This window comes from Staurois parvus, unplaced genomic scaffold, assembly GCF_062004578.1.
Source record: "Staurois parvus isolate SC_StPar_1 unplaced genomic scaffold, SC_StPar_1.0 ptg000013l, whole genome shotgun sequence".
NCBI classification, from domain to species: Eukaryota; Metazoa; Chordata; class Amphibia; order Anura; family Ranidae; genus Staurois; species Staurois parvus.
This window is the reverse complement of record NW_028317809.1, coordinates 12,847,019-12,863,600: the sequence shown is the minus strand read 5'-3', so window position 1 is coordinate 12,863,600 and position 16,582 is coordinate 12,847,019. Positions and strand designations below refer to the sequence as shown.

Here is a 16,582-nt window from a genome sequence, read left to right as displayed (position 1 = left end):
CTATATTCCATTGAGACCGTGGTGATCCCACCAGGAAATGTAAGAATAATCTCAACAGGAATAGGCTATCAGATTCCTCTGGGACATTATGGCCAATTAGCAACTAGATCAAGTATGGCAGTCCGAGGAGCAGTAGTTCTGGGAGGAGTAATAGATGCTGATTACCAGGGAGAAATCAAAGTAGTGATAATTAACCTTAGCACTGAAGTTATGATTTTACCAGCCCAGGACCGAGTAGCTCAGTTACTTTTGATTCCTTTGTATATTGCTAACATTAAAGAAGGCGAAGCTCCCACAAAGTTAACAGTTAGAGGAGACCAAGGCTTTGGCTCTACTAACACAGTTAATGTGGGGGCTAAAATTTGGGTACAGGGGGAGTCCGGTCCCCCGGAACCTGCAGAAGTAATAGCTGTGGGTAAGAATCGCACCCTACTGATCCTAAAACCAGGAAGAGAAAAGTGGGAATATGTCCCACAAGGAAAATGTTACTTGCGAGAATGATTCATACTGTATTGTCTTTCACAGAGCAACAATGTACTTACCTTCAGTCTTGGAATCCTTGGTATCATGTGGTTGGTCAAATTAGAGGTCGAAGCATGGACACTGGGAGTTAAAGTAACAGATACCGGCAATGCCAGAATGAGCTGGGGTTGGAAAAGCATGCGTACGAATAGAACTCAAGATGATTTTTTATGCCCAGCTAATCAGCCCTGCCTCATTCTAAATATAACCTTCAATGGTACTGTATGGACAGGAGCTCCAATAGAGGGTTACAAGCCAACATATGCGGTTCATGGAAATGAAGGTGTGATAAATATAATCTCTGAAGTTAGCATTTGCTGTTGCCAACAGGAAGCAAGCTTCATTTATTTGTCAGCTGCAAATAGGAGGTCCGTAACAAGAAACTGTACCACTAAGACTAAAGCAAGTACTGTCTTTCAGTTTGCTCTTAATGAGACAATCATTATGACTTGTACCAACGCCAGTGAAATCCAAGGAAGACCATGATGGGGTCAGTACTTAATCTTTGTAAATTCAAACACTACTCGTATCAAACCCGGACATATTAAAAGATTGCCTTCTACATGTGAAAAAGTGGGTCAACATGCACAGAAAACTGTGATACATGCTCAAATAACATTCCCAAGTACTGTAAAAAGCTGTATGAAATGGAAAAAGAGGGCATGGTATGATACATTGCTTGGGGGGTTACGGCTCCCTAACAGGAACCTTAAATGGGTTTGATATTGAAACACTAGCAAATAGAATGTCTAATGCTGGGAGTAAGATTAACGATGCTTTAACTATGCAAGCTAAATGGATGCCTACTATATTTCATCCAGTTAGTATAGTTGCTGGAGTTGATAACATGATGCTTCATTTGACAAATGCTTCAAATAATTTTGCAAAAGGTTTTGACACGAATGTTGCAAGATTTATTAACTGGACGGTGTGTACATTGCAAACCATGTATGAGCAACAACAAAAAGTTAATATGCAGGCTAAGTTGATGACCGGAAATGAATTAGTAAGGAGGACCGTGTTCAACAAGAATGTCCCCATAGATATGTGGATACACTTGGATGCTCAAAAGATGATTTGTTATGACACTACCTGCCTTGGGACAATAATAATGTATAATATTACTAAATCAACTATAATGTGTAAATTTGTTGTGATGCCTTTGATTATTGGTGTGCCTGGCGCTCAACATTATTGGAGCCCAGAACTATGACACCCATGTAGATAATGATACTAAGACTCATGATCTTTCTTTTTGCGATGATACTTTAGAGGGAAAAATCTGTAAGCTACAGTTTTCTGTATATGAGCCATGTCTGTTATAGAACACTGTAAGTATATGTAAATGAACCATCTTACCTATTTCTGATGAGATGATGATTGAAATAGCTCCGCAAACTGTGTGTAGTGTGTATGGTGACCAACACTCCCGTGATAAAGGGAATGAGAGTTCCCTTCTCAGGCTGTGTTAGTAACCTGTCTTCTTTAATTTGGCGCAATGAAACCTTTGTATTACAGGGTGACAAGGAAGAATCAGTCCAAGAATATTGGAAGGGCTTCTCATTGGAGATCCCCAATTGGGAGTTCAATTTAACGGTTTTGAAACAATTAATGAATGAATCAATAGAAGTCCAACAACATATCAAATATTTAAATAAGACGATTGCACAACACATTGTGACTGTGACCATAGTAGGTGAAAAATTGATAAAAGTGGGGTCTAGCTTAGCGGAAGCTACTTCCCATCACTGGTGGGATGTGTTTCTAGGCTATTCCCCTTCAGCTACTAAGGTTCTAGATTTTCTGGTTCACCCTCTACTGATTATTATGATTATAATAGTTTATTATAATAGTTTTATTAACTCTTAGGAACTGTTATATAGCTTACAAGCTATTTTGCAGGCGACCAGTTATGGTCATGGCAACTTATGTCACTTGAGTTTCAGTCAAGGACCGATTGTGATACATATGTGACATGGGTGTATAAAATGTATGTGTGAAGGATGATTGACACTCAATTGCCATAATTTTAGTAGGACAAATCAGTGGAGGGGTAACTAGAGTTTAGAATAATAAGACAAGGACTTTGTTAAAATCTATCAAGGCTAGATCTATGATTCATAGTTACCAGATGTGCAGTTGCAATCAGTCAAGGATTTATAGTTATAAGATATATAGTCGAACAAGTCAAGGTTAATAGTCACAATAGTTACACAAATAGAGTCTACTGCGCATAGCAGTAAACAAGGACACTGCAAATTATGTATATAAAAGACGGGGGATTCTAGGGGAATTTGGGACTCATTTAAGACGTTGCAGACGTGCCTTGCGGTGATTTCCCAGATTTCCCCTTTGCTGATTGCTGAGAGTCCCCCAATCGTTGGGCAACAGGTGATGCTACAATATCCGGTGATGTACTGATGCTTTATTCTTGCTATAATATGATCTAAATATGATTTGCAATTCTGACAATTCTTATGTTATTATACTAACAGAACTTATTCAATAAATCATGTTTTGCTTTAATAGTTAATATAATGTTAAAAACACTTTGTTTTGAGGGAAAACACTTGGTATACCATTCCTTATTTTTCAAAATTTTTTGACAAATCGACATATACAGTTAGGTCCATATATATTTGGACACAGGCACAGTTTTAGTTTTTTTCAGGTATTTACCAAAGAATGTGTCACTTGGAAGCAACTGAAGAACTGCTATGACATTGTGATCAAAAAACTCCCGACAAGGGGGGAAAACTGGTCATCATGGATTGACATAAATACAGTAGTATTAGTAATCACCGGCTGGGACCCGGTGACTGACAGCAAAGGCCACGAATGGCGGCGCGGGTAGGGTGCACGCCCCCTACCCGGAAATGCAAAATCACGTGTATATATACATATATAGGGCTGCGGGAAAGTGGTTAATAAATTGTTGCAGCTCTTTGTGGTTGCTTTGCCGCCTTATGTTAGGGACACCCTTCACCTCTTGAAAATCATAAATGACCTTCCAGTACCAGACAATGTTATTTTGGTTACATTAGACATAGGAGTTTTCTCCTCTGTAATTTATTGCCCCTTTCTCACGTTTTTCATTTTTTTCAAATGTCAGAATTGGCAGAATTCAAATGGTCAGCATCTAAAGCAGTATCACGCTATGAGGTCTCTTATTGGGCACTCTGTGTGAGTGCTATCATTCGCAGTGCCCATCTGGAGGACTCGGGACCCTGGTGGTGATACCTGGTAGCGGTTTCAGATGACCTCACTTCTGTGGAACCGGGATGGTGATCTGGGTACAATCTGATCTGGCATCTGATGATCGTTTTATGGCCTGGTGACGCAGGATTGCATATTGGGTATATTAAACGCACATCTGGTGAGTGCGTTTTTCACCTATTTGTGTGATCACACCTACCATCACACCTTGGATCAGGACGTCCACTCACCTTGAATTAGGATCTCTCCATGATCCGCACTATTACTTTGAACTTTTGTATTTATTGATCACCCTTAGAGTGATATCATGCATGTTCATATATTATGCATATAAACTGTGCTCTAGTATTTAGCGCTGCACCATTTATTCAATATATATGTCAGAGTATGTTATACTGTATCTTGTATGCCATGTTGTGGCATTTAATATATTGGTGAAACAACACAAGATTACCTATACGCAATCGTTTAACAAGGTTTGCTTGTCATTTTGTACAGGAGAGACAACTTCACTTTCACGTATGGATTGTGTTGCCCCTTTGAGACATGGAAGTGACCATGAGAAATTGTTACTGAAACAGGAAGCTATGTGGATAAAGAAGTTAGAAACTCTGGAATCCCATGGTCTCTCTAGGGAATACGTTTTGACACCATTGCTGTGAATTATCTTCTTTCTTGTTTACTGGGGATCACAGGATTCAGTTATTCTGAGACAACTGGACTATGCAGCTGCCTTCAGGATGTAGACATTGGCAAGTAGAAAAAAAACATTGAAGCGACTTACTGAAAATTGTCCGTGTCCTGGATTCTGGTAGTTCCTGTTACTCTAAATGTTCTATTTGCTCTACTCTTTGAGAAGCACATTCTATCCCATCTACTTAATTTTAGTATTGTGGGATTGCTGCTAACTCCATTACATTCTTTATTTTTATACTTGTCACAATAATATTTTGCCTCTCATCTTGAGTTGCAGAATTTGGATTTTTTGACAATGAACAAATATGATCCTTGAACTGGAAAATCCCATTCCTTTAATTCTCGAAAAACAATTCTAACAAGATAAATCCTTTCTTACACTTGAGCATGGATCCATGTAACAGCTTCCCAAGTCATACAAAAATTTCTGCATCAGTCTTTCAAAGGAGGAGTATGGCCAAGGCTTTTCTGGTCCTACTTCTCCTATGGATCACAATAGTGTAGGTCATTCTGCACTCCTGTGGCCCATTTTCAGCCCACAGCAGGCTAAAGTCTATTGTCAACTGATGTCACTCAGCTGGTCCAGGTTCTGGATTGGTCCCAACTTTACAGCACGCCACTGAGAGCCTGAGACATCTGCTCCAACACCTCCCCAGCTCAGCGCTTCAGTTCCATCTGTCACTGAATGTCTGTCTCCTGCTAGACAGCATTGGCAGTCTCAATAGTATCCACTTTATTTCTATGCAAGACTAGAATCTTTCTTTAGGATCCCGGCATTTAAAATGTTCTCCCTCTTTATACAGTATAGTAAAATTGCCATTTTTTTCCTACTGTTTCTCCCCAGGAGATCAATATACACGGCACTCTGTTACCTGACTGCTGAATTTCCCTAGGTAGGAAATTATTAGTCCAGAGATCCCTATGGGACTCATTATTGGAAAAAAAGATCCCTATCTTATTCATACATCATAGGGCACAGGAAAAGTACTCAGGAACATTGGGTTATGTTGCTGCCTTCAGGAGACTGAACACTGGCAAAGCTGTAACGACAGTCCAATATAACCCCTCCCATTCCCAGCATGCCTCAATTTTTTTTGCTTTGTTTTTTTTTGGAGAAAGTGCAACTCTCTGTTCTGAGAGACAGAAGCCATTTCATTTTTCTCTTGAATTGTTATCAACATACTGTGTTTTCCTGCTAGCAAGATTTCAGATGCTGATCATCTGTCATTATGACAGTATATTATTCTACCTGTTGATTTTTTCATATACTTTGCATGAAAAACGGTATATCAAAAAGGGGAGATCATTCATCAAAAACTTCACTATCAAGAATTTCACCCTCCCATTAGCTAACAATTGTCCCTGTATGACCATAAAAAAACTTTTTTTTCCTTGTAGCCGATGTTCTCTTTACGCTGCTTTGCTTTTGTACTGCCAGTGTAATATTACTTCACCAAGCTTTTTCTCCATGATTTTCATATGTACAATACGTTGTGGCGTCCCTAGGGTTGGTGTCACCAGGTGCGGTAACACTTGGTACCACCCCTCCGACGATCCCCGAAGGATGGATCGGATCTGCGGATTGAGCATAATGGATTGGAGTCTGATCCATTATGCTCCCCGGGGATCGTCGGCTTGTAACCTATATGGGGTTAACTGATCTTTCAACACCAGTCCGGTCTGCACATGCTGGCGAAGTGATGTCAGATGGAGGAGGTTCCTGCATATAGGTTGCAAGCCGACGATCGCCACAAAATGGATCGGATCTGCGGATTGGGGAGCATAATGGATCAGACTCTTGCGGGGATCGTCGGCTTGCTTTAAAACTTTCCTTTTTGTGGAGCTTGTAGAGAGGGTCTGGTGTCACCCCGACCGATAGGTCTCACCCGGTGCGGCACGCATCCCCCGCACCCGCCTAGGGATGCCACTGCAATACGTCCACGGTGAGAGTGTGCACAGACATGCTGCAAGTCTCTGCCATGTCCCAAACCATCAGCTTTCTGTTCTATAGCACCTGTGACCTAACCTTTCGGCTCATATTAACATGAAATTACATTTTTATGGATGCAGTGCTTTTTCATTGCTGTATGGGTTCTATAAAGCAATAAACATGCCCTTTAAAGTCTATCTATATTCAAGCACACACAGCAAAATCACTTTCTGTTAATAATTGACATGTTTTATTATATTTTGCAATTGTTGCATTCTACTAAATACAATTATATAAATAAAATAATTTGGAAACATGAGATGCTTAGATTAGGGTCTGACTCCTCAGATCGCTAGCATCTACATTAGGAATATTTCACATACTGGAGTTGATTACTTAAAAGGATAGATTTTGTTCACTGAATTTTTAATTAGCCCCCATTCAAACCAATGTGATTTGATCGTTAAAAATCACATTATAAGTTGCACCTTATTTGTGCCTATGGAACCGTTCAAACTGGTGAAACTCCGACTTTGCAGTGCGGGTCTGGCACTGATTTTGAAAAAAAGGTTCCTGCACTATTTTTGGTGATTTCATGTGTGACTTGCATAGGCATCTGTGCAAGAAGTTGCACAGTTGTCAGGCAAGCTGCACATGAAATCGCACTGACCAGGGGCTTTGAAATTGTGCTACTTCAAGTGAAGTAGTGTGATTTCAAAGCCACATTCAATATGAACCAAGGTTTACTGTAAATTAGTGAATGAGGCAATTGAAAATTAACTTTGTAAAAAAAATAGCCAGTCAAAAAACAGAGTTTTTCCTTACATGAGATTGGAGATGGCACAGCTTCACCTCTTTCCCTGGGCTAGGTGAATTTTAACTTTGCAAAATAAATCAACACCAATGTATAATTGCTGTGCTAGTTGTAGTTCTAAATTTTCCATTCATTTTTCATCATTACAACAAAATAGGCATCACTGTCTATGGAAGCGCTGACACCACTGTAGTAATTCAAGAATTCTTCCACTGTCACCTGGAAAAAAAAAGGAATAGTACACTTGTAAACAAGTTTGTAGATACTCGAAGAACTGTATTACTTTACTTTCTATTTGTTTTACCAAGTTAAAATCAGGAAGTCAAAAATGTATAATTTTAAACCCCTTTTAAAATAAAAAATGCATTAAAAGACTTTCATGGCTATCTTATAGCAGCATACACATGGGTAAGGCCATACATCTCATCTATAATTTTTCAACTGAATTCTGGAATTCCACAGACCTCAGGTTTGCAGTTTTAGTCCCACATTGTAATCACAAGAGGGGATTTATGGTCTGGTAATCTGTCCACTGACCCACCTGAGGGCCACTGTGAGAAAACGGGTGTGGCATCAGATGGCTGTGTTGTCTCCTGAGTCTCTACTGCTTCACCTTTACTAGGGCCCATAATGTAAGTTTTGTCAGTGCTGGGACAGAATCATGATTGTCCAACCTCACTACTGAGGAATTACAACATGCAGGTTCCAGGTGATGGGCTTAGAAATTATAAAACTATTGCACAGTTCTAACCAGTCATTGAGCCATTACAGTACAGAGGGACAAAACATTGGGGAAGGGGAGGTAGTCACATAGAACGGAGACTTACTTCTTACTGTGTACAGAATTAAAGTGACCTTGCCACTAAAGAGTCAATATCCTTCTTTGTCACGTTCAAATGTTGAGAGGTATGGGTAAGGCTCTGCCCCTATAGGAGGTCCTAATTCCCATAGGACCTGTACAGGACACCAGGGATGGGTCCATGGATGGGTCCTTAATGGTAGATATATGTCATCATTATTTGGGTTGTGGTCTCTTAGTAGGCAAGTGAAACAATTTTGATTGCTCAGGATTAACCCACCTGTGAGACAGGCCTGAAAGGAGCAGGAAGCAATCAAAAGGTGTCTGAGGTGTTTTTGTAGAGCTGGACACAGTGTACTCTGTGAACGTTTTGGGACCCTGAGAGCAGGTAGGAACCGTAAACCCTGTTGCGGGACAGGTTTGTACCGGTGGTGAGCTGAATTGTTGTTTTCTTCCAGAATTGTGTAAAGTGTTTTTGTTTGCTTTATGCTAAAGAAATGCTACCTTGTTTTGCTGTTTTAACAGTAAAGGGCAGCTTTTAAAAGATCATCTGGTTGGTGATCCCCAGGCTCCTCCATATCACAGACCCCATAACAATAAACTGAAGCCTCAACTAGTTGACCCTGTTCTCTTTTCATTTACATTACATAGGACCACTGAAGCCAGAAGAAGAAACCCTCATACCTGTGCCATAGGTAAATCCATGGCAGTTTACACCAGGTTGTCTCACCTGTGTGAAGTCCTCCATTGTTGTGAGGATCCCTATGTGCACCAAGAAACAGTACTCATCCCAGCTGTACTAAACATTGTGTTTGGCAGCTGGTCAATGGACATTTTGCATCAAGGATTTCCTGCAGAGGTATAAACGTAGATCAACTTTAACATCCTTGGTCATATGGTTTGTCAAGGAGCATCCCTGCCAGCCCTGGTTATTTTCTTTTTTCACAGTGTATGTAGGCAAGGTATGGCTCACAGGAGAAGGGGTTTTTTTGACAGGTAAAGAGACAAAGTTTCATGTTCGCATTTGTCTGCTTAGTCCTATCAGGTCAACTTCTCATTCAAGATGAAGATTAAGGGAGAGGAGTGTAACATCCAGATCTCCTGAGAGAAGGAAGCATTACAGATGGGGGAGACCTTTAAAGCCAGCATTCATCTATACAGGGATGGTGTAGAATTCCCTAGGAGGGTCAATCGCTAATTGGGAATAAACTAAGTAGAAGTAAGAGTAGAAGTAAAAGTAAGGCAACAGGAGGCAAATCAACAATGCTGCCACAAGATACACATCTTCAATACAGAAATGCTTCCAATTTGAATATCAGACAGTGAAATGGAGCAGGGAAGCTTAAACATACAGGCCTGTAAGGGAATTCTGTAGGAATTGGAAGATTGCACAGTCCACCCTCAGACCACCAAACAGGGCTCTTTTACTTGGCAGGGGGCTCACAAATCCTTTTTAGTGTGCAAAAGCCTAAGCAGGGCAAGCTGAGTCCTGGTATTGACCTTTCAGTTACATACTGTATGGGCAGAATCAATTACAGATACCTGTGTCATATGGTTCTTCAGACAAACGGCAGGTATTGGGGAAGTATGTCAAGATCCTACTCTCTCAGTACACAATTGTTCCACAGGACCAGAAACATTTGAATATGAATTGCCCATTATTTATGGTCCCTAGGCAGTCGGGGTTGGAGAAAGCCCTCATTCTATAAAGGCTTGAGCAGCATGTACATGCAGAATGTTTCCAGATGGGGCCCTTAAAGATGTATTCAGTATGTCCAGCCGGAAGACTTCATGCTCGCAATCAACTTAAAGGATACATACTTGCATGTACCCATAGAGCCTTCATATCAAGAATTCTTTAGGTTCACAGTGGCCAACCAACACTTTCCATTCTATGTCTTGCCCTTCGGGACTTTCAACATCCCCATACACCTTTACAAATGTGCTAGTGGCAATGATTTGCTTTGTTGAGAATAAAAGGGGTAAGGTTTCACCATTACCTAGACAATGTGCCTGAGCTCTCTTAGTGATGGGAAATTCTGCTTTGGCAGTGATAGGAAAGAAGTGGTCATTACACCCAGGAGTCTTTCAGTAGATAGTTCAAAATTGGTTCAGTCTGGAGGTGGATCTGTTCACTTCTCTCCAAAATACCTAATTGAACATGTTCTATTTTAGATTTCCTTACCAGGTAGTGGAGAGTGATGCACTGACAGCGTAATGGAACTCCAGAACAGCTTAGGCTTTCACACCAGTGCTGCTGATTGTGAAATTCCTCTCCAGAGTGTGCCAGGAGAAATTGTTGATCTTGGCCATGATCTCATTCTTGTCAAAGAAACCTTGGTTTTCACTTCTGTTGCACCTCAATCAGCAACATCCATTGCCCATTGCCTATACCTTTTTGTCTAGGTCCCCTGACACAAAATTGATGTGTGACCAGTTTACAGCATGTCTATGACTGGTGGTCTTAATATTGAGATGGAGAGATTGACAGAAGCTGAATGCTTGCACCAGGTCATAAATGTTGCTGGATGCCTTGAAACCCAGCACTAACAGGGTCAATGAAAACATGTTTGTAGCTGGAGTAGGGTTTGATCCAGTAAATCCCAGGTCCACAATGCCCTGGATATCTTGTAGCTTGGCTTGGAAAAAGGCCTTAGTCTCCCATCTTTAAAGATCGAATTATTGTCATACCTCAACCTCTCATTTGAGGTTCGGTGGAACAATTCCTGGGAGGTGTGAGGTAACTGAGACCACCAACACACCCATTGTATCCCTAGTGGGATCTATCTCTAATTTTTGTGTTTTTGCTGATCCCCCTTTCATGATCAAAGTATTACTTTGTAAAACATGACTCCTAAGGCAACCTTTTTGGATGCAGTTACTTTTGAGAGAAGTATCTCAGCCTTTCAGGACAGAGTTTTTCTCAAACAATATCAAGTTTTTTTCCAAAAGTCTCTTCATATTTTCAGTTTAACCAAGAGCTGGGATTGCCTACATTCAAAGACACAATGGACTTACTGGCTGGATGTGGGAGAAATTTTACAGGCTTGCATACAAGCAACTTCCCAATTTTGACTCTAAAATCAGTTTTCCGTCATCCCATATAGAAAAATCAGAGGGAAAAAGGCCTCTATTCATTTTATCGCTTCCTGGATAATCAAAACTATTGACTGATTTTTTCCATGGCAGCAGACTTCCAGCTCCAGAAAGTGTAGTGAGTATTTACAAGAACAGGGTCATCTGGATGGGGTTTCAATTTATTTGTATTGGGTCCTATGGGAGTTTGACGGCAGAGCCTGTTGTTGAGCCTGCCTCTCTGACTAGGGTAGAATTTGGCAAGAGAGTGCTAGCAACTACAAAGCATGTGAAGTAAATATTTATTTCTGGAAAACCACCCAGTTTTGTTTGGCTAGTTATTTCCTATATGTATTTTCCATACTTATCTCCATGGCAGTATAGTTCCTGCCCTAGAAAGTGTAGTGACTAGTTACAAATTTTGGTCAGCTGGATGGAGATTTATTGATATTGGGTCCTATGGAAGTTCGGGGACGAAGCCTTATCCATGTAAATGCCATGGGGATGCAGTAAGTCAGGAAAAGAAAATGACAGTAAATATTTAATAACAATTTTTCATTTTCTGGGGCCAACATGGTAGTTTACATGTGGTAGTAATTCTGCCTTTTATCTATCGACAGGACTAGTAAGAACTATAAATAAATCCTTTAAAAAAAACTCATTTCAGTATGATTAAGCATCAACCCTCCCTGGTGCTTACCTATTTACCACATATATTCTTCTATGTTTGCCCCAGGAAAACAAAACAATGATTTAATAGCTACCATATTTTTCTTTCCTGATGTCTTAATATGGCAGCATAATTATTCCATTTGCTAAGCTTATCTGCTAGTAATGATAATGAGACCGCTTGTCTTAAAGGAGACCTATAACACTGTTCAACAGGTAAAAAGTTTTGGGCATAAAATTAGCTAATCTTACATAATTTTGGGGTGCTGAAAACGAAAATGACCCTACAAAATGTTGATTGGCTCTAGTTTCCATGATATATTCACCCATCTAATGACGTAAGCCATTCAAAATTATGATGCAACTTCAGCTGCATATTGCGCAATTGATACTGGTGACCAATAGAAAATTGCATGTATACTGAGATGATGCAATATTAGCCTTTAATTGCATCACTTCACTGCATAAAAGCTGCAGTATCTGTAGCTGATTGTAGTTCGACAGCGTCTTTACATTTCGTTTTATGCTTATATAGGCTACTCAGTAATGCCTCGAACTTGTGTGAATAAAGCAGATAATTTCTGCTATATCTGAGGTGAAATAACTTTTATCTCACAAAAAAGGAGGATAACAGGAATGATTAAGAAAGCCTACAACTTGTATTTTGGCTGCAAGATAGGAGACCAGGACAAGAGCTGGGCACCACATATATGCTGCAATTCTTGTGGGACGGCACTGGAGCAATGGTTGAATGGAAAAAAGGCATCTATGCCTTTCGCTGTGCCAATGATTTGGAGAGAGCCAACAGATCATGTTAGTAATTGTTACTTTTGTATGGTGCCTCCAATTGTAAAAGGGCTAAATAAGAAGAAAAAGTTATCTGTGCACTATCCAAATATTCCATTGGCAATACGTCCAGTTCCTCATGGAGAGGGGCTACCAATTCCTAAAGCACCAGAATCCTTCGTGGTTGAGTCAAGTGAGGAAGAACCTGAAGCGTGTAGTCACGTGCAGTTGTAAGAGATAGCCCTTTCCTCGAATACAAGAGAAAAGCCAAGAGAAGCAAAACCGACACAAACTGAAGACAAAATTAGTGAGAATCCTAAGTATTAAAATTATTCAACTTAGCTTATGGCTATAATTTTTCTTGGTAATCCTATGCAATATATTATGCCATTTAGGCTTTGTTATGTAGTCAATATCACTTGCTTTATATTTGTGGAAAGACATCTATCTATAAAATTATTGTGCATTATGTAGTCATTACACATATAGTAGAAAACTTTCCGTTTACAGAAAAACTAGAGCCAATTGACAAATTTCATTGTTATATTTGAACTCAGAATGTGAAATTCATTAAGAAATGGATCCTTTTGTTTCCAAAACTGGCAAAAAATAAAAATTTGTTGAACAGTGAAAGCTTTTTTGGCTGTACTTCTATGGATCACACTCCTTCGTTCTGCACTCTTTTGGCCAGTTTTCAGCCGACAGCGGGCTAAAGCCCACTGTTGGCTGACGTCACAAAGTCAGTCCAGGCTTTGAAAAGATATTGTCGGGATCCACCTGGATGACAGGACTGGCAGCTGGCTCAGCCCTCTCAGTGAGCCACTGACAGCCTGAACCAGCTGCTCCTGTCTCCTCCACAAACTGCTGCTCCAGTAAACCCCAGAGGGACAGGGCAGAGAGCCAGTGATTCACAGTCTGTCACATGTTAGACTGCGGTTTCATTTGTGTTCTTACCTTTCTTGCTGCAGTCCTGTTTCTGATCCCTTCTCATGTTTGTCTGTGCTCTTCTATGGGCGTCATCTGCTGTCCTCTGGGTTTTATTTCCTTCCCTTCCATCACTTCCTGTCCCGCCTCCTTGTCTGCCTGTCTATATAAGATGTGCTCAGACTAAGCCTCTTTGCCTGAGCAACTTCTTAGTTGTTGGAGCTCCCTTGTGGGTCTGCTGTGAATCCTATAGTGTCTATCTGTGTATTGACCCTGGCTTCATTCCTGACCTTGCTTGTTTTCCACCTGTCCTGACCTCAGCTTGCCTATTGGATTCCCTGTGTCTTCTCCCGTTGTACCCTGCTCCTGCTAGCGGTCTCCTCCACCTCAGCTGGGTGTACCTGGGGGCCACGACCTTGTCCCAGCCTGCTGCAAGTCCATCCCCACCAACAGGGGCCCTGGTGAACAAACAGGCTGGTGCTTAGACTCCGTGCCCTGGGAACCCCAAGTTGTGGATCAATAGAGCTCACTACCACAGGCGCTGACAGTTTGCTCAGGCCATGGTTTTCTGTTGTATGTTCTCCTATTCTTACTCCTTCTGAGGCAAATGTTTCCAAGAACTTACATCTGCAGCTTCCAAGTACAAATTAGCTGCAGATTGTCATCACCCGGTGAGTCCCAAATTTTACCCGAGTGACAAGGTTTGGCTCTCTACCAAGAGTATCCGTCTGCAAGTACCCTCTATGAAATTTGCTCCTCAATTCATTGGTCCTTTTACCATCCTTTGCCAGGTCAATCCTGTTGCTTTTAAACTTCGCCTCCCTTCACATCTGAGAATCCCTAATGTTTTCCATGTTTCTCTTCTGAGACCGTATATCATCAACAGATTTTCCCAGCCTCATCATCATCATTCTTCCCCAATAGCGAGTACTTCTGATCAGTATGAAATCAAGCAAATCTTGGATTCTAAATTCATCAGAGGGAAGCTCTTGTATCTAATTGACTGGAAGGGATATGGTCCTGAGAAGAGGTGTTAGATTCCTTCTGATGTTTCTGCACCCCGTCTGGTGGAATTTTTTTCATCAGAAGTTTCCCCTTAAGCCTGGCCCTAAAAGAGTGGGGAGACCTCGTAAGAGGGGGGGGGGGGGTACTGTCACATGTTAGACTGCAGTTTCATTTTGTTCTTACCTTTCTTGCTGCAGTCCTGTTTCTGATCCGTTCTCATGTTTGTCTATGCTCTTCTATGGGCGTTGTCTGCTGTCCTCTGGGTTTTATTTCTTTCTCTTCCATCACTTCCTGTCCCGCCTCCTTGTCTGCCTGTCTATATAAGATGTGCTCAGACTAGGCCACTTTGCCTGAGCAACTTCTTAGTTGTTGGAGCTCCCTTGAGTTTCTGCTGTGAATCCTATATTGTCCATCTGTGTACCGACCCCGGCTTCGTTCCTGACCTTGCTTGTTTTCCACCTGTCCTGACCTTGGCTTGCCTATTGGATTCCCTGTGTCTTCTCCCGTTGTACCCTGCTCCTGCTAGCGGTCTCCTCCACCTCAGCTGGGTGTACCTAGGGGCCGCGACCTGGTCCCAGCCTGCTTTAAGTCCATCCCCATCATCAGGGGCCCTGGTGAACAAGCAGGCTGGTGCTTAGACTCCGCGCCCTGGGGAACCCCAAGTTGTGGATCAATAGAGCTCACTACCACAGGTGCTGACACAGTCTCTAGCTTTCTGCTCACAGAAGACCGAGAACTGAGTGATCAGTGGTCTTTGATCTCTCAGTTCTCAGTCTTAGACGCGGCGGGGTAACATGTAACACTGGACTGATACTGCATCCACCTAGGTGAGTGTGTGTGTATATATATATATATATATATATATATATATATATACACACACACACGCACATTTTTATATATATATATTTTTTAAAATTAAACCCCTACTTCTCATTTAAGGTTTTATTTATAGCTATCACTGGTTGCTGTGTGCAGGTAGACGGTGGAGCTACTACCACATGTATGCTGTTGTATTTGAAAAAAAATGAAGTCATCCCTCATTGAGTCTCTAGACTTTGATTAAACAAGATGTATGACTTGACTGCTCATTGTCACTGGGACAAGTAGTGAGATCTCCAATGGGGAAAAACACAATGGGGATAAAGCTAACAGGTGCTAGTCTTTCTCCTTTTTTGTTTTTAATTTCTGCTGTAGGTGTGTTTTGGAGAGATTTCCCCTTAAAGTTTCAGGGTCAGTGCAGTCACCCGGACAGGAAATGAACGTAAACCATCACAATGGAACACAGTTAGACAGCAGTAAAAGCTTGGTAGTGGTATTTTACTCCTTTCTACCATACCTGAAACTGAAAAAAAAGTTTGGCCTTGAGGTTTACTTTAAAAGAAAACCACCCAGCACTCCACCCACTCAAAGTCTTAGTCTCCCCTGTTTATGTGTAAAACAATCAATTCAATCCTATCAAGAGGCCATCTATTTTAGGGCACATAATATACGGCCTCTGTAGAAATGAAAAGGATTTTTCCCCGCACAGAAGAAGCAAGTGACTGGCTAAAACTGTATGCAGATTGCAAGTGTGCTCAGATTGCAAGTTCCATAGTATGTTGTATTAGAGTTTACTAGTTTTGGTACAGAAACAATTGAGTACTGTCTGTGATACTTTTTTATTTGTACTAACATACAATTTTGGGGTATGTCCCCTTCTTCAAAGTCCAAGCAGTACTGTACAAATTACAAAGTTTCAGCAGAATGCTAGTTTTGGGCAAACTCTGGGTGGGTCAAGTCTCATCTCTCTCTAGGACTCTAGAAGACCAAGCAACTGATTTCCTACACGGCCTCTCACTATCAAAGATTAGCAATCTTTCTGCTGCATACTTTATAAATGTGAGTAGTCAGTAAAGTCTGATAGCAGTACAAATCTGCTAGTAGGCAGATCTAAGACCTCATTGCAGAGATAGCACTGTCTGGATTCCTGCAAAATATAGGTAAACACCCAAAAGTGAGAAATCTCAAACAAATGCAAAACCAGATACTTGGGATGCCAGAACAAAGGCACACCAACTCTTGGTATTCAAACTGTTGCAAAACAAGTAGTTACCTCTAAGCACAAGTTTATACTTTAATATTTGCATCATAGTATGAAACTTAC

At 41.0% G+C, this 16,582-nt stretch overlaps 1 protein-coding gene and 1 pseudogene across 1 annotated transcript in view; one reads left to right on the top strand and one right to left on the bottom strand.

The window, feature by feature from the left end:
- The first annotated feature begins 483 nt into the window (after window positions 1-483).
- On the top strand, window positions 484-3,013 carry LOC149473622 (uncharacterized; annotated as a pseudogene).
- A 3,578-nt stretch (window positions 3,014-6,591) lies between these two features.
- Window positions 6,592-16,582, bottom strand: part of CAPS (calcyphosine) — a 67,707-nt gene continuing 57,716 nt past the window's right edge. Inside the window, exon 6 of the mRNA XM_089675747.1 lies at window positions 6,592-7,397. Within this exon, the coding sequence (XP_089531873.1) occupies window positions 7,296-7,397 (102 nt within the window). The 3' untranslated portion in view covers window positions 6,592-7,295. The remainder of the gene's footprint in view (window positions 7,398-16,582) is intronic.